The 18,499-nt window shown below is 41.4% G+C and overlaps 1 protein-coding gene across 1 annotated transcript; it reads right to left on the bottom strand.

Annotated features, from left to right (window-relative positions):
- Positions 1-6,006: 6,006 nt before the first annotated feature.
- On the bottom strand, positions 6,007-17,675 carry LOC124281038 (glutamate receptor 4-like). The gene is made up of 6 exons (XM_046717050.1): positions 17,571-17,675; positions 12,550-12,594; positions 10,828-11,019; positions 9,525-9,861; positions 7,087-7,841; positions 6,007-6,618 (listed from the first exon to the last, which is right to left on the bottom strand). The coding sequence occupies exons 1-6, from the start codon at positions 17,619-17,621 to the stop codon at positions 6,553-6,555; spliced, it is 1,446 nt and encodes a 481-aa protein (XP_046573006.1). The 5' UTR covers positions 17,622-17,675; the 3' UTR covers positions 6,007-6,552.
- Between the last annotated feature and the right edge of the window lie 824 nt (positions 17,676-18,499).

The raw sequence follows: 18,499 nt of genomic DNA, 5'->3' as shown, positions 1-18,499 counted from the left end.
TTCGAGACCAGCATGAATTACAGACCATCATATGTCTAGTTCACTCATTCTTTTCTATCATTATTAACACAAGAAAACGTGGATAGCTTTGCAAATTTCTCTGAAAATCCGACTGTGGACAAAGAATGTCATACTATGGTAGTAAAACTTAACTTCATTTCTGAGACTTTTCTTCTGTTCGCGTCCTAGAATTTCAATCGTGCGTAAAAGAATTAAGATTTTTAGATTCCTTTTAAGTAATCAAACAAAAGTATCTGTTCCCTGATTAGTCATGGTTTTGTATGTTTATTTATTTAGTCTCCAGTACTGTCACTAGAGAAGCATGGGTGTCATGGCGCGCCTGCGTTCAATGTCGCACGTATTCCAGCAATATAGTAGATTGTAAATCATTGATTCCATAACAAACATGGGAAATATTTATGTAAAATCAAACGAAATTGATATGAAACGATCAACAACATCCATTTAGTCAGCATTATTGTCTCCTCTGTTCTCCAGTATGAATATTTCGTTACATATTTCTAATAAAATTTCGATAATTTGAATCATAGTGCACTCAAACAAGATATAACATTTCAGTCAGTCAATGGCGGCCTTATCATATGAAGCGATATATTATTATTAAAAACAGCTGTAGTAGTATCTGGGGGCCATGTGTCAATTTGATCAATTATATTGGATGCTTCTGGTTCCCCTCATGCCAAACAGCACGCGACGCGTATGGTTTGGCGGAACTGTTCCAACCGAAAATCTATCACCGAAAGCCCATGTTGAATAATTATTCACAAAGGTCGTGACCTACGTGAAATGTACATGAATCCTATAATCATCTTGGGGGGATGGGGTAGCATAACGGTTAAAGCGTCCGATCGTCCCGCTGAAGATCCGGGTTCGACTTCCCACTTATGTACAATGTGTGAAGCCCATTTCTGGTGTCACCATAGCAAAGCCATGCCCACTCACTGTCCTCGTCGCTACTTGATTGAAACGTCACATGTTGTTCCAATATCGGCTTTCCGCGTCGCTCATTAACGTCAGTATGTACCAAAGAGATAAAATTGACATGATGTCTTTCTAAAACATGATTGGTTTCTAAACAGACATAGAGTCTTAGATTGTGAGCATGTTTCAAGAATGATAGCTTCTCTGTAAAATGTGTTGGTAGAACATTTTGACAAAAAGTAAGCATGCAACCCCACCGACACCAACTGTGCTGCCCTACTTGCGAATCTGTTTTGTTGTGCATCCACATGTATTAATCGCAATTTTTGTTCTAAAAGATAATCTTATCCCAAAATTTCCGTCCACTCAACTTGAAATTAAGGTTAGTTGGGTTTTTTTTAGCGCCGCACTCAATAGTAGTTCAGCTATATGGCGGCGATATGTTAATAATCGAGTTTGGACCAGACAATCCAGTGATCAACAGCATGAGCATCGATATACGCAATTGGGATACAATGACATATGTCAACCAATCCCATTGGTCGCCTCTTACGACAAGCATGGGTTACTGAAGATCAATTCTGACCCGGATCTTCACGGGTCCTTGACACTAAGGACACAGCCTCAACTGTTTCATATTTAGTTCTATGCATACACATTCATAAAGACAACAAAACTGCACAAGGACATGTGCCAAAAGGGATGATTTCAATATTCATATAGTCAACGTTTATTACATGTCGAGCAATATTTCATCCTGATCACATTTCACACCATTTGAGGTACAACACAAGCAATCGTTTTACCAAGATTTCAAGGAACGTACATCCTACGACTTTGGTTCAGATGGTTGATTAAAGTAATAACATTCAAGGCCTCGGTAAAGCTTTCAAACAAACCCCACCCCCACCCCCGTCCACCCCAATTTTTTAAAAAGCAAACAAAAACCACCCAAAAAACAAAAGAACCCCCCTAAAAAAAACCCAGAAAAAACACATACAAACAAACAACCCCCGCCAGAAAAACAAAACAACCCACCAAAACAAGACATAAAACAAAACAAAAAATACACAACGATGCATAATTTGACTTGTACCATACGTTCCCGATGCACAGTTGACTAGCCTTTGCATGTGTTTATGACGGGTGCCACGGTGGAGCAGGATACGCTAATCTTTTCGCAAATACCTTCTATCATCACTATGTGATACTGGTTCATTAACACGTGCTCTGTCATCATATCTCATGGTGTTAATCACTGGATTGTTTGGTCCAGACTGGATTTGTTGTTGTCAAACACATACTCATGATATAGTCAAAATTGTACGATCGTCTCCCGGATGTGGAAAGGGTTCTGTCGTTTCTTTTTACAAAGGAGAATGCAACTCCTTACTGAATATATATTCTAACGGGATACATTAGACAGGTTTTTGACAGAATTTAAAAAAACAATAATATCAACATTGAACCTGATATATAATAATTGGCTTCACAAAGCGTACCCCTGTGATCTGACATTGGATTGAATGTGACACCGTGTGTCGTGTAAGAAGACTTTTGATGTTTGTTAGCTACTAGAGAATGTTCAGTTTGTCCTGGGACAACTGAAGTGCACCTTGCCACATAAACGTAGACTTTCTACTTCGTGTATTGTCCTTTGTTGTATGACGCCATATTTAGGAACAGCCCAGCGGCAGAATAGTCTGCCAATAATCGAGTCTTGACGAGCATCCAGTGATTGACATCATGAGGCACAACTTTTTCCTTTTCTTTGACATTTTCCTTTGTTGTTTGTCCCGCCGTCAGCAATATTCTAACCATATAACGGCGGTCTGTAAATAATCGAGTACGGACCAAACAAGCCAGTGATCAAGATCATGAGCATCGATCTTAGCAATTGGAATACGATGACATGTGTCAGCCAGGACACAGAGCCCGACCATCCGATCCCGTTAGTCGCCCGTTCGTATCTGGAAGTCCAACTGACCAGGCATTGAACATTATCAAGAAGTCTGGATCAAACATCACGGACCTGCACAAATGAAGCTTGTATCCTTCAGCCATGTCTTACAGCTTGAGTTTGTTGGATGTTCTGTTCGTGAGACATGATTCATTGATGATTAGGTGACAACAGTGGTTGGGATTACCATTTTGTGAACTCCCGGCTGTGACCTTGTCGCTAGGACATCATTATGCATTGATGACGTCATTCAGTACTCATATCATCAACCACTAGTTGGCCTTCTACTGGGTAGGTCATAGACTGGGGAGACACAGATACAAAGTTTGCAAAGACCGTATAAGACACCTTTTCGTTCATCGATCGTCAGCCTATACTGGGCTGGCTCGGTCGCCGGTCGCCGGTCGCCAGTCGCGTCTCATCAAATATCAATATCCTGCCTGGATTTCGGGAGATGTGGAATGATAACTGAGCAGATCGGTGTGTACATTGTGTCTGGGAGAGGTGTCCAAATGTGACATGGTAGCTCATTGGCTATCATTGGAAGACAAGTACCGAGCACTACACACAAACAGATGCGCGCGCGCTCGCGCACACACACACACGAATGAACCACACACGCACACAGATACCCGCACACATGCTTGTATATGTGCGACGATCTTGAAGTCGTGAATGAAGTTAAACCCAGTTACACACACGCAAACATATGTATTTGTGCGACGATCTTGAAGTCGTGAATGACGTTAAACCAAATTACACACGCACGCGCGCACACAGGCACACACAAATCTGTATTGCAATAATCTTGAATAGTTAAATAGCGTTAAAGCCAGTTCCACACACATACGCACTCACGCACATACGCACACACGCGCACACATATGTCTTTTCTGTGTTTTTGTCAGTCGGCCATCTGTTATTATCCACTCAAAAAATATCAATTCCTTGCACGTGCTTTTAATAATCTGAACTTTTATAAGCGGTGCGTTTTCAATGATGTTCAGTATATAATTATTTGTATGTACAACAAATGCCTTAAATTCGGGATGTTTCGCATCTGTTGTCGCCGCGAAAGACTTTGACCAATTTCGTCCCACAAGTGCTCCATGGGGGAAACATCTGGCGACCGTGCTGGCCAGTGAATAACCTGGATGTGTTGCTGGGCCAGATACTGCATGGAAAGTCTTGTTGTGTGTGCCCGTGCGTTGTCCTGATGAAAAGTATGGACATCTTCGTGGTGATTAAAGACAGATACGATGTGATTCTGAAGAATCTGCTCACGGTAATAAAGGCCATTAACTCTCCCTAGACAGACATGAAGGCAGTCCTGTGATTGTAATTTATTCCACCCCAGACCATGACACTACCACCATCCAAAGATTTGTCTGAACCGCACACTCATCAGCATAACGTTCGCCACGTCTACGCCAAACTCGTAAGCGGCCGTCAGCATTACGTATATGAAGTGACTACCACGCCATGACATTGTTGTAACCTTTACTGAAAATGCCTGTTAGCCCATTGTATACGCTCATTGCGGTGTCTGTCAGTCAGAATTGGTCCAACGTAAGGACGTCGAGCGTGGAGCCCTGTAGCGTGTAGACGGCATCGCATGGAGTCAGCGCTGATGACCCCCACGTCAACATTGAACTAGTGCAGCAGTCCTGGCAGTCGGCACTGTTCAATCACTGATATGGACAAGGTCAATATGGCGATCCTGATGGAGCGTCGTAACACGTTGTTGCCAAGGTCATTGAAGGTCACGGGTGCTGCCTGTCTACTGATGTCGTCTATGAAGCCTAACGATTGTGGAGTGGCCAAGTCCAAGTTGTCGAGCAATATCCCTGCTGCTGGTGCCAACCTGAATCATGCCTAGTGCACGTTCTCTTTCGTGAGGTGTTAACCTCTGTCCTCGTTTCACAATCGTTATTGAAGCGATGAGAATCGGTTCTCATACACCCGCTTTTAATGTAATGTGATTTCAGAATTAAATTCGCACTTTCTTCATGGCGTGGCTGCATGTTGATGCATTTTGGAATTAAGAGTCATACTTTGGACAGGAATTTATTTCTAAAGCATTTTATCAATTAGACATGCCCTTCGACTTCATGTTAGGTATATTCATTGATCTTTGTCATGCTGAAATCCATCTTGATGAAAATATGGACAATTTTAGACTGGTGCGTTTTCAGTGACGTTCAGTATATTTGTAACTTTGTGAGGGTTTGTTTGTGAGAAGCTGCATATGCTTAGTTTATATATATTAGTTGAGACATAAGAATCTGCCAGCCCCTGCTGCCAGCAGATGTCCGAGGCTACATTCCCAGGACTGGTGACAGCTGTGATTTACCACTGCAACTAAGACTTATAGACTAAATGCCTTTGTGGGGTCCTATGGGTTCTGACCTGATCAACCACGATAAGTGGCCGACATTGAATTTAAGAGACACATGTGGAATGAAAGAGTGTGAGAAAGAGGCAGAGAGCTTTAAGATACTGAAGAAGTAAGACATGTTTTTAAGTTTCTAAGAGAGCGTTATAGGATTGTGTGTTGTGGGCTTAGAGGACGTACGGTTTTTCAACCTGTCCAGCCACTGTCCAGCCACTGTGCATTCATTGTCTAGCCAGTGTCTAGTCACTGTCGAATTAACGTTTAGTTACTGTTATTCTTTCATTGTGTGGATTGTATGTAGAAGAAGTGTCATAAGAAAGATTAAAGGACATTCTGAAACCACTGGATCGAGTTGAAACTTTAACATCCTCTAACCCCAACAGTGAGATAATTTAAGAACACACACAGTGTAACGAATAATACTGAGCTTAAGTTTACTTAGACTGATGTAATAGCAATAATCTTGAAATCGTACATGGCGTTAAAGCCAGATCCACACGCACATGCGCACGCTGACTCGCACGCAGGTACACACGCAGGCATACACATAAGTGCAATAATCTTGAAATATTGAACCCAGTAACACACGCATGAACGCAGGCACGCACGCACGGACGTATAATTGCATTAATCTTGAAATTTTGAATGCGACGTTCTGATTCACCTGTCATCCTTCACAAGCCAACAGTTAAGGGAAAAAAAACACATGTTCTGTGCAAGACTTTTATTTAGATGGTTGTGTATACACATAACTGGGTATGGTGTTCACGATATCACTGACATTTATTCACATTCGGAAGACTAATATTTTCCTTAATGACGGATCACATGGGTTAAATGATTATACAGCTAAAAACATAAGATACCTATATACACTACTTTCAAAAAGGGCCATCCCTACAGAGGATATAGCTTTCACATTAAAAACACATCAACACAAAAATACAAGGGCAATCCCTGCTAGGCCAAGTTAAGATTTAGTCTTGATATATGGATTTACATGAATGAACAAAATCGATAGGTGGCACTAGTATATTCTTCATGACCTATGTACACTGATCCACTCACACAATAGCATAAACACGCCATTTAAGAAGAATTGGCCTAAGAAAGACTTTCAGACACATATCGTCCATACAAACAATCATTTCCTAACGCAGTTCACCTCTTTCCGTCAGCTGTTTAAATAATTGCGTTGGTGTTCTTCAAGGTAGGTAACTCTCAATGTCCTGGACTGTCTAAATATATCCTAGAGTTATCTGCCGCTGTCGAATGAGTCTTGGATTCGTTCTTGGTCTGAAGTCCGCATACTCGGAAGCACCTACACACAACAATGCCACATAAATTATTCATCACTTTTACAAATTGTTTTTATATTTCCTAAAATAGTTTGTCAAAAGTTTAATTATTATTTCATTTACAAAACTGTTGCTCGATATTTCATCAGTATGAATCTCAAAAACATCTTTAATATGAGTGCTTTAAATTGAAAATACTTTTTTCTGCCTCAAATAAAGTGTTATTTCTTTGTATTAAAAATATTCTTCAGCGGATAATTCTCTAAAAAGACGAAGAAACAACCTTAACTGACCCCCCTCTAATGCATTATGTGGCAATTGTCTGCGTCACATATTGAAGAGATCGAAATACAAAAGGCAAACCCCACTCAAGTCTGGAAAGATGTCTAGATTCGGGGATCCATTTGGAGTTTACTGTTTGTTTCGTAGATTGTCATTAGAAAGAAAAAACAATGTTTCTTGGACTTTATGCCCGACTATCGTGTACTTACATTGACAGAGTAACCGCTCTTCTTGGCGTAGATGATTTCAGCAACAAGACAGAGCCCAGCTAAGAATATTCCAAGGAAGAGGAAAATGAAACCGGAAGCGAATCTCTTCAGGGTCACAGACTTGTCTTTCAGTAACCCGGTTTTCCGGCCGAAAGAGTCAAAGAAAGGCACACCGTCATAAATGAGTTCCCTCCCCTTGTCGAGATTGCAGCCCCTTGACGACCATTTGTTGGTGACGTTGATGATGAAGTCTTCTTCCTTCAATTCTAGGATTTTCTGGTCGAGAATTCCACACAGGTTGGTTTTGTTACTACAAGCAAACGCGTAGCCACGGTCGTTCAGTGGCTCGCCGACGACAGTAAGGTCACACGGCGTCTTTCCAGCAGCATAGGCGGCCATGGGACCTTCGACGATGAATGCAAAGTTCCCATCCCTGACTCTTTTGATACCTTGGTCAAGGGTTCTCATCAAGGTGTTCTTGGCATTCATCTTCGCCCACATCCGTCTCGCGAGGGGCATTCTCGTCGTCCGGAAGAACATCTCGGTGGACCCGTATTTGAAAGCGCCATAGGTGATTTTCTTCTGTCGGACAAGTTCTGAGAATGATGTGAAAGGAACCCTGGAGACGTTAGGTTCTCTGGTCATGAAGAAGGCGGTGAGGTTGGCAGTGAAGGCGACGATGGTGAGGAGGGAGAACAGCCACCAGAACGCCACCAGGATGCGACCTGATAATGACCGCGGGGAAGGGGTGTAGTCTGAAACAAGCCAAGGTTATCGTACATTGTACGCGAACAATGAATTTGAAATAGATTTTCCCCATAAACGAAATACCTCGACAATACAGACATTTACATCCAGAGAACACGTTATTCATTCCAGCTGCTGCTGCTACTACCACTCACTTAATAGTAACAATTAATAATTAAAGTTTACTTCTACTACTGCTGCTGCTAAGTAATAATGGAAATAATGCCAACTAATACAACTGCTACTGCTGCTGCTGCTGCTGCACCTAGTATGTAATAATATTTTTTAGCATTAATAACTTCAACTACTTCCTCCACCACCCCCACTGCTACAAATAACTTTAATAATAAAGATATTGTCACAGCCGTTCTTTTTTCATTATACCTATTCTAGTGTTGCTCAGATATGTATTCCAGTTAACATTCTCCACTCCCCGGGGAGGATACAACCTGCTCACAGGTGATCCAGGGGTTTCACAGCCAAATCACATATTCCTTCCTGGGACAGGTTACATTTGAAACGAGTCTCTTCCACAGGGTGACACCACACAACTTCACACTCGGGTGTATGCATGTATTTTAGATGTATGCATGTATTTGTGCATCAATGTTGTTTGTTTTTCAGAGTGTACTAGTCAGTATGTACGTTTGGTTTCTTTCAATCTTCGTTGGTTGTAATCACACCAAAATTTAACCCAACGGTTCCAGCAGTAGATAGGTCCTAGTTTGATTATTATTTTGCAGTGGAATTAACTTTCAATGGATCCGACATTCAGTGACAAAATATTTGAGTATGTTCCCGACTTTATGCCATATTAAGGATAACATCTTTTGTTTATTTTTTTCAAACATATTAATTCAGAGGTACAGATAAGCTGCGTATCTGCGTAAAATACGCAAATATTTATGTGAAACTCAATTCCTATTACGTCTGTTGCGTACATGTACGCTTGTATTTTTGTAAATACTCAATAAATTTGATTGTACATGCGTACACAGAAAACTGTCAAATCTTAGCTTGAGTACCAGTGGATAGATAAAGCAACTGAGGTATATTTACAGGTTCTTTTTCGGCACATGAACACTCAACTAGCAGTCTTTCATATCGTTTCTCATATTACAGATCAAATATAAATAACAAACACTAACATTTAAATTTTATTATATTTTAACAATTAATGGAAAAAGGCAAAATACCCAATTGATTTTGAGTGAGGTGAGTACAATTTGTTTGGTTACTCAGAGGAAAATTAGGATACCCAATTGAGATGAAGGCAAGCGGGTACATAACTCAATGACCAAAAAGGTTATCTGTAGCTCTGTCATATTTTGTCGGGGTGGTGGGCCTAGAGCCAAGAGCCAAGACACTGCTTGGATTCCCCACAGGGGTACAATGTGTCAAGCCAGCTTCTGGTGTTCTCTGCCGTGGCTTTGCTGGTACATTGCCCAAAGGTGGGGTAAAATATGCTCACTCTCAAAGTTAATTTTACCTGGTCAGAGATCATGGTTTGTGATTTCCTCAAAGGCAACAACAATAACATGACGTCATCGTGTTTACTTAAAAACAAACAATGATTCCCACACTGTCGCTGCCCTTTACTTAAGTTTTCTATACTTTGAGTGATTCACATTGCACTTTGTTTGAAGGAATTATATTCTCGTTATCAACTGATATCTAATCATCAGACTTACTTTGCCATCCAAGGACGCTGAAAGTGTACAGGAAGCTGTTGAAGATGGTCAGTCCCTCGTTATCTCGTTTTTTCTCGCCAAGTGAAGCGTCCTCTAGCGGACTGAATCGAGCAATGACGTGGAGGAGAGCTGAAATGGCGGCAATGAGTAGAATGACCACGACCCACAGCCCGGGAGTGAAGACTGACAGAAGGACAAACAAGGGCTCGTTGGTCATCCAATCAGTGGGCCTCTTGTAAAGGATCCTCAGACCGGCATCGACGTAGGGCTGCGTGAAGCGCACGACTGCAGCTCTCTGCGGCATGATGGTCATCGCTGCGGCAGCAATGTGGGCCTCCTGGCGGCAAACATTGACGGTATGATAAAATCATATGTACAAAGGGAGAGAACTCGGAAACCTTTTTTCAAAGGAGTATTATCTTAATCACAGATAAGCCACTACCCGTTTTCCTTGTTTACTCAATCTTTTTTCACAACTTGAAGACGATGACACGGGTCAACCTAAATAAGGTGGATGTCCTGTTGTCGCCTCTAACGACGATAGGATTCGTAAAACCATCTCTAAGTGATTGACTATTGGTAAAAATACATGAGGCCTACGCAGTGGTTGATAGCATGAGAATATCATATAACCTTGAAACCACTCAATCCACATTTTTGAGTGAGTGAGTGAGTTTGGTTTTACGCCGCTTTTAACAATATTCCAGCAATATCACGACGGAGGACACTAGAAATGGGCTTCACACATTGTGCCCATGTGGGGAATCGAACCCGGGTCTTCGGCGTGACGCATGAACGCTTTAACCACTAGGCTACCCCACCGCCCCTCCACATTCGAGCATTTTTCCTTGATAACAATATGTATGTACAGCAAAAACACAGTTTCCCTTCTGCAAAAACGTTCTAAACACTCTCCTAAGTTTGGAAACGTTAAAGATGAATTGCCACAATGTCAACTCTGAAGTACCTTGACCTTCCCGAAACGTAGAACGTCGTAACTGTTTTGACATTAAGACATAGACATACTCATGAGCTTTACGTCTTACTTATATATCCAATGTATTATTTGTTATAGGAATTCAAGGAAAATCAATGTTTTCGCTCCTTTTATTACCGCTTCTTTCAAAATGTCATACACCTATTTCCATCGACTTTTTGTGTTGATATCTCATATCACTGGAGTGTCTGGTCCACGGGAATATTGCTCAGTGTGGCTTTTAAACAACAAACACACACACATGCAGTCGTTTGATCCATACTCGATGTCTTAATTCCTAATTCCTGAGACCACACATATACGTACATTTCTAAGAATTTCCCCAATCATTCCATTCCAAGTACCATTTCCTCCCCTTACAGGGCTGCCATAGGATCCGTCTCTCACAAGTCTGATGGTGTAGGTGAAGTTGGCCCTCTTGGAGAGCTCTTGGAGAATGTCAATGATGATACCTTCATAACCCGACCCACTCGCTTTCGCCATCACATGGGGAGCATTCTGTAAGAGGATCGGACGTATAATACAAGGGTAGACCATTGGATATGTCATTCAGATGTTTCAAATGAGAATAAGATATATCTGATTCAAGACGCATCACAACTCGCTTTCGCCATCACACGGGGAGCATTCTGTAAGAGGATCGGACGTATAATACAAGGGTAGACCTTTGCATATGTCATTCAGAGGTTTCAAATGAGAATAAGATACGTCTGATTCAACACGCATCACAACTCGCTTTCACCATCGCACGAGAAGTATTCAGTGAGAGGATCGGACGTATAATACAAGGGAGGACCTTTGGATATGTCAATCAGAGGCATCAAAACAGTGGAAGAATAATTTATATTTGTCAGATTCAATGCGAGGAGACAGACGTTAATTTACGTGTATCCAATTTGGACCATGGTATTTTTATGATCAAACATATGAATGTTCATTTTGCAACTCTTGTCGTGTGCTGCGGGGGAACTCATATGCCCTGGAACTTGGTGTTCTCGAATATATATTGTATTGATTAACAGTGGATGCAAATATCAACCAGTCAGCCTATCATATAAAAGACGACGCTTTTTATCAGTTCATGGTTCATTGTAAGTACAGCTGTGAGTGAGTGAGTTCAGTTTTCGCCGCACTCAGCAATATTCCAGCTATATGGCGGCGGTCTGTAAATAACCGAGTCTGGAACAGACAATCCAGTGATCAACAGTATGAGCATCGATCTGCGCAATCGGGAACCGATGACATGTGTCAACCAAGCCAGCGAGCCTGACTACCCGATCCCGTTAGTCGCCTCTTACGACAAGCATGGGTTATTGAAGGTTCATTCTAACCCGGATCTTCACGGGTAGTAGGTATATCTTAACTTCACGGTACAGTTAATGACGACATAGCAAAGAACTTCAATAGCATTTCACACGTGTTTCAGGTGTATCTGCTCACTATAGCACAACATCTTTTGTGTCTTTTGGTTGTGTATACAAATAGCATTTTGTTTCTAAAGCTCAAACACCTGTTTGTCTATCAATGTGCCACAAACAAGTCTGATGAATGTCATTGGAGCATTAACCGACGATATCGTAATATAATTAGAAAGATTCTCCCACAATAATAGACTGACTGACTGACTGACTGAGTATGGTTTTACGCCGCTTTTAGCAATATTCCAGCAACATCACGGCGGGGGACACCAGAAATTGGCTTCACACATTGTACCCATGTGGGGATTCGAACCCGGGTCTTCGGCGTGACGAGCCACTAGGCTACCCCACCGCCCCCACAATAATAGAACATCCCAGGCAACTGATAATTGCTGCAATGTGGAACTAAACGAACACTTTGACCAGACTCGGTGCCGCTTACTGAACATATCACGACAATCTGTTTTTGTCAGTCTTAATCTCTTAACCTAGACTAGATTGTGGAAATCGAAATTGGAATCGTTCATTAGGTCATCTTGTCTGAAAATGGACCACCGGTCTATTAACGGGGTTAGTGTCAGTCAGGGACAAGGATCGGAATCATCCTTACCGCAATCGTTGTCACCTCGTAGTTGGGCAACGTTTGTCCTGAAACCTGCAAAGAGAAAATACAAATTTACTTCGTGTAAACACAAGTGTATTGATATCATTGAGATGCGACTATTATTAGCCTACATAAGTACTTATAGTGAATAAATGGGTGAGAGTGAGTGAGTGAGTACATTCTGGACGTCTGCTGGCAGCGAGGTAAGCTGCATGTGTGGGGATAAGGAATGTTACTTGGGGGTAGCGGTGGGGTGGAGTAGGGGTGGGGTTGGGGGTTTTGGTGGGTGAACAGGGCAGGAGCTCATGTCTGTATTAACATGGTAAACGACGTTTCAGAAAATATATATTGTCTCTAAACGTTGAATCAACAGAGGGAGTATTATCACAACCTGAACTACTGATATCAATTCATTCGTCGTATTCATATCGTCACACCGTCATACGGCCGCCGGGCTTATTATTGAAACGAACTGGCACGACGTAAAATATAATTGCGGTAAACCTTTCAGTGAATAACTGAAATCAGGAATTTGACAATAAATTATGCCAAATATGACACGAGGAAAATAATTGCCTAAAATACCAGATATGCATTCTCTGCAGAACAATGCTTCAAATAAACCAGAAACAATACTGTCAATGCAAATGTGATTTTGAAAATATTGTAGTGACAATAAACGTGTGCAGACTGTGAAATCAACACACATTGATAACAGGAACGCATGTTGGTCTGGTTGTGGTCAGTTGTCGCAGGCGAGGTACAATCCAGGCAGCATTCCGCACGTACACTGTTTCAGAGTCTTCTTCTCGTTACTGTGATACGGTTTTTAACATATTTCATATTTCATGATTATTTACTCAATCAAATCCCCAGATTCTAACCCGGATCTTCACGGTAACATGTTTCATGACGACCAACCTGGGTGTTGTACCTGGGACTACGTAGCATTACTTTAAGCCATGACACGTTTGGATATTTCAGGCTTACGACGGCCAGTAACACAAAGCATGGTGTAACTAACTGACCATTTGAAGCGCCCTGAACTCATCTGTCTGAGGCACGGTTGGTAACTGACCAATCCAAGAAAGTGCAATAAACAGTACATGACTGAGAAAGCATAATCGCCCCCACACAATAATACACACACACATACACACAAAATAAAATAAAATTAATAATCGCCAAAATAACAGTTGTGTCTAACGGGACTCTGCATAATGAAGCATACGACTTGTTTCTTGTTTATTGCATAGAACGACATTTCGATGTAGATTCTTACATCGTTATCAAGTTGTCAAGCACTCTTAGTTTCTTAACGGTGTAAGAATCTACGCCGAAACGTCGCGCTATACAATAAACAAGCATCTGTTATCCATAAAGTCGTATGCTGCATTATAGACTCACCAACGTCTAGAATGCAGTTACGAAATTATAGACTATGCATAGCAGAATCGCAAAATACTGCCGACATCATGTTGGAAAACAACACAGCAACATTGAACATTCCGTAAAAAATTTAGATGTTTTGAACGATTTGCAATGTGTTGGTCGTGGAGAGATATTTCCAAATGTTTTTATCAGCTGGTTCTAGAGATTTGACACAGGTGCCTCGCGAGATATAACTCGTATTTCTTTCAGACTGTCGTTTTGTTTGAAGCAAATGCATTCTGAAACGTGGAGTCTTATTGGCCAATAGAAGAGGCATAGAAGGGGCATAACTCGCGAACCAGGCAATTCCAGACTAAGTAGTCAAGGAAGTGAGTGAGTGAGTGAGTGAGTGAGTTTAGTTTTACGCCGCACTCAGCAATATTCCAGCTATATGGCGGCGGTCTGTAAATAATCGAGTCTGGACCAGACAATCCAGTGATCAACAGCATGAGCATCGATCTGCGCAATTGGGAACCGATGACATGTGTCAACCAAGTCAGCGAAACTGACCACCCGATCCCGTTAGTCGCCTCTTACGACAAGATAGTCGCCTTTTTATGGCAAGCACATGGGTTGCTGAAGACCTATTCTACCCCGGATCTTCACGGGTCTAGTCAAGGAAGGAAAATGAACTTATTTATTCAGAAAGTCCATGCTTCAGGAAGATGTCTAGAACTCATGTCCCAGTATCTCGAGCTAGTGCAACAGGAGAATGGATATCGACATATATAGATTGGATTTGCGATGCGAAAGTAGTATCCATTTACTTCATCCTCGAACGACGGCCATGTTTGAAACAAAATGATGGGCGGTAGAGGGCGTTGCTGATTGATATGACAACGGAGAGAGAGCATCGCTAATGCATGTAATACTGGGTGTAATTGAGCGCACCTAACCCTTGATAACAAGACGAACATTGTAACACGACTCGAACATGATCAAAGTGTGCTTATCAGGTCAGATAAGTTGTGCAGGGTCTGTGTGGAGATGTGGCATAGAGATGTTCCACTCCCACTTTTCCAAAGGCTGTTTTAGATCTGACAAGTGACAAATGACACGTTTACTAGCATTTGGAGCCATGTGACCCATATTACTAATACAGACACAATGCTGCACACAGGCACATGCCCGTTTATCATTCACAACAATATCAATACCACGACAAAGGTTTAATACGTTTTTTGTCAGTGGATGCTATCAGTTGATACACTTTTTTAACAGACGGATTATTATAATAATATTCTGGTAAAACAATTTTCTGCTTGTCTTATAATGACAAATAAAAAAAAAGTGAAATTCGTCCTCGGTACAGCCCAGGACACATTTTGTACATAACAATGCATTGGGGTTATCATAACATTTAAATGTATCTAACTGAACTTTCAATTTATGAGATGCACAGCGAAATGTACAATATGCCCGCAGCAGGTCCTTTTCGGAAAATAATTTTAGATCTGTATAATATGATTCCTTGGTCAGCTATGATCTTCGCTGCGTGGAATGACGAGACTTAAATCCCGCCTAAATCTGCTAGCTGCCTGCTCGCATTTAATGTTTATCAATGTACCAGTTGTTGATTCTGTTACAAAACTATAGTTTCATGTCCTGAACAGAGCACGGTTCACCTAAGAGAGAGAGAGAGAGAGAGAGAGAGAGAGAGAGAGAGAGAGAGAGAGAGAGAGAGAGAGAGAGAGAGAGAGAGAGAGAGAGAGAGAGAGAGAGAGAGAGAGAGAGAGAGAGAGAGAGAGAGAGAGAGAGAGAGAGAGAGAGAGAGAGAGAGAGAGAGAGAGAGAGAGAGTGAGTTTAGTTTTACGCCGCACTCAGCAATATTCCAGCTATATGGCGGCGGGAGTGAGTTAAGAACAAGAGTCATATCGGCAATATTTCAGCCATATCTTGACCATAAAAAAGATATGCTTTCTAAAATCTTAAACGCTGTATATATACTTCGATTTTCACAGATTTAAATTTTAAAACTAGTAAATAACCACAAAATAATATTTTCTAAACAACGCAATATGAAAACGGGCAATAGATTGCCAACAACTGGAGGCAGATCACCATACTTGGGACAATAGTGACTTACAGTACATTTCCTACCTGCATGGACCCAAGCTGGTTTTCTATCATCCCCTCAATCACTGTCGATAGTGACCGAGTGCAGCCAAAAATTAAAACGACAAATATACTACGTTTAAAAATACGTCGAAAATAGATACATCTATTAAAGGAAGTCTACAGCTGATCAGGAACTGCATTGATCAATAAACACATACGTTTGTATATTGTCAATGGAACCTAATTCATATCTGACATTTTTTGTGAAAACGAACTGTCGGTATTGTTTAATTTCTGAATACGTCATACTGAGATTCCAGATGTCCTCTCAAACTGCGTTAGTCGACTAAGACGGTCTTGACATAATATCGGGCGGTGGGGTAGTCTAGTGGGTGAAGCGTTCGCTCTCTATGCCAAAGGCCGGCGTCCAATTCCTCACATGGGGACTATGTGTGAAGGTGTGTGAAGCCCATTTCTGGTGTTCCGCGCCGTGATGTTGCTGGAATATTGCTGAAAGCGGCGTAAAACTAAACTCACTCCCTTGACACAATATACCAATGAGCTGAATCGAACCCTACACTTTGGTGTCAGTGCTTTTCCAAAAGGACCTTGTAACTCCTTGTAACTTTATAAACTAGCACCAAGGCTTAATGTCATGTATTAGTAGGACTGCACGTTATTATCGGAATGCCGTTACATCGCAATACGCCTTTCAAAAGATACGTGTTGCAATGTATATATCTCAGGACCGGTATATTGGGTAATGTCAAAATAAATGAAGTTTTGTGATTATCTGTGTGCATTAAGTTAAAATGTACACAGACTTTCATTCACACTGACGTTTTCCATATAATTAATTGACAACAGCATTCAAAATTTACAATCCCTCAAAATCAAATTCGAGATTTCTGTCTTCATAACCATAACATTTATTTTTAGGGCTTTAGGGAAAATAGGCTCTGCATGTACAACCAGTGTCACTTACTGTCAAACACTCCCAATATATCGCAATACGTATCGGAATACCAGAATCGTAACATATTGCAGTACAACTGACTTGTCAATACACGCCGCCATATAGCTGGAATATTGCAGAGTGTGGCGTAAAAACTCAACTCACTCACTCCCAATACACAGCCAACGTTGAAGTATGGGAGTTATCGCTAAGATGGCTTTGTGAATCCGGGACCAGACCCCCGATCCACAAAGCGATCTTAGTTCTACGGTGATCGTAAGCCAGTGTTGGAGTTCAGGAGATAACGTCACCCAAGCAGCAAAGGTTGCTTTCTGACCTGTTCAGCAAGGCGATTTTACCCTTACGGAGCTACGATCATCTTAGTGCAAAGATGGCTTTGAGGGACGGTTGCTGACTGTAATGTAGGGACATCGATATTAAAAGTGGATGGATTGGGTCTTCCTGCCATGCTCATATGTGAGTAACATATATTCTGGAGTGAAGTGCGGTTCCTGGATTTGAAATGGTACGTATGTGCGAAGATTCCTGTATCCATGGTAATTCAATAAATACATTGACTTACCTCAAAGATTATCAGCAATAATCCCAAAACTGGAAAGCAGGGAGAAACCATTTTGCATGGGACGATGCTTCTCTGAGGCTGGACGGCGAGTGAAGGTCAAGGAAAAGAGTGCACGAGACCCAGGTATCAGATTACACGTGGGGATATAAGAGGCCATGGTTGATGCAGGCGGTGGTGTCAGGTGACAGTCATGTGACCGTGGGATGTGGTACCAGGTGACGCCCTACAGTCTCAATGTCACCTTAACACAAAGCAAGCACTGTCAGATGATCAAAGACAATTATAGTTTTCGGTTACAATTTGTTTCAGGACACACATATATCAGTTCAAAGGATACAGAAACCATGATGAGACTCCCAAGAAAGTGCAAGAATCAGTACTTGACTGACTAAGCATAATCTCCAAAACAACAATTATGACATTAGTAGGGATGGGCGATAATACCGGTTTACATGTATATTGCAAACCGAACTTCATAATACGATATATTGCGGTACACTTTTCGATAACCGGTTCATGCGATACGATCGGTAATTTTCGTGATGTAGTGAAAACTACTAATAACATTTGTATTTCGTTGTTGTTTTTTTATTATACATTAATAGTTTTGAGCATTCGCGTGACTTTTATTTTAAACAATATAAATAAAAAAAGATAGAATGGTACCGGCACTCGTTGTAGGGATAAACAAACCAAAATGGCGGACGCCGCTGCAGATGCTTTTTTCCAAACTCCAATAGCCTGCACTATAAACGGAAGTCTTCAATTTGGAAACATTTTCTATTGATCTCTTGTACAATTACATCAAGACCTGACAGTGGCCAGTGGCATTGTTTCAAAAGAAAGGAAACAGTAATGTCGTTACCTTAACCCATGTGTTACACTTTCACAATATATTGCAATGCATATTGCAATACGCCAACACATAT

The sequence above is a fragment of the Haliotis rubra genome, unplaced genomic scaffold, assembly GCF_003918875.1.
Source record: "Haliotis rubra isolate DU_JTF1 unplaced genomic scaffold, ASM391887v1 Scf278, whole genome shotgun sequence".
In the NCBI taxonomy this organism is placed as follows: domain Eukaryota; kingdom Metazoa; phylum Mollusca; class Gastropoda; order Lepetellida; family Haliotidae; genus Haliotis; species Haliotis rubra.
The sequence above is the reverse complement of the archived record's forward strand: the minus strand, read 5'-3'. Positions and strand labels throughout refer to the sequence as shown.

Excerpts from the sequence above, each read along its gene's own strand:
- LOC124281038 (XM_046717050.1), bottom strand. The coding sequence starts at position 17,621 with ATGGTTTCTCCCTGCTTTCCAGTTTTGGGATTATTGCTGATAATCTTT. Across the intron at positions 12,595-17,570 it reads TATTGCTGATAATCTTTGAG|GTTTCAGGACAAACGTTGCC; the intron begins GTAAGTCAATGT and ends TTCTCTTTGCAG. Across the intron at positions 11,020-12,549 it reads ACGAGGTGACAACGATTGCG|AATGCTCCCCATGTGATGGC; the intron begins GTAAGGATGATT and ends ATCCTCTTACAG.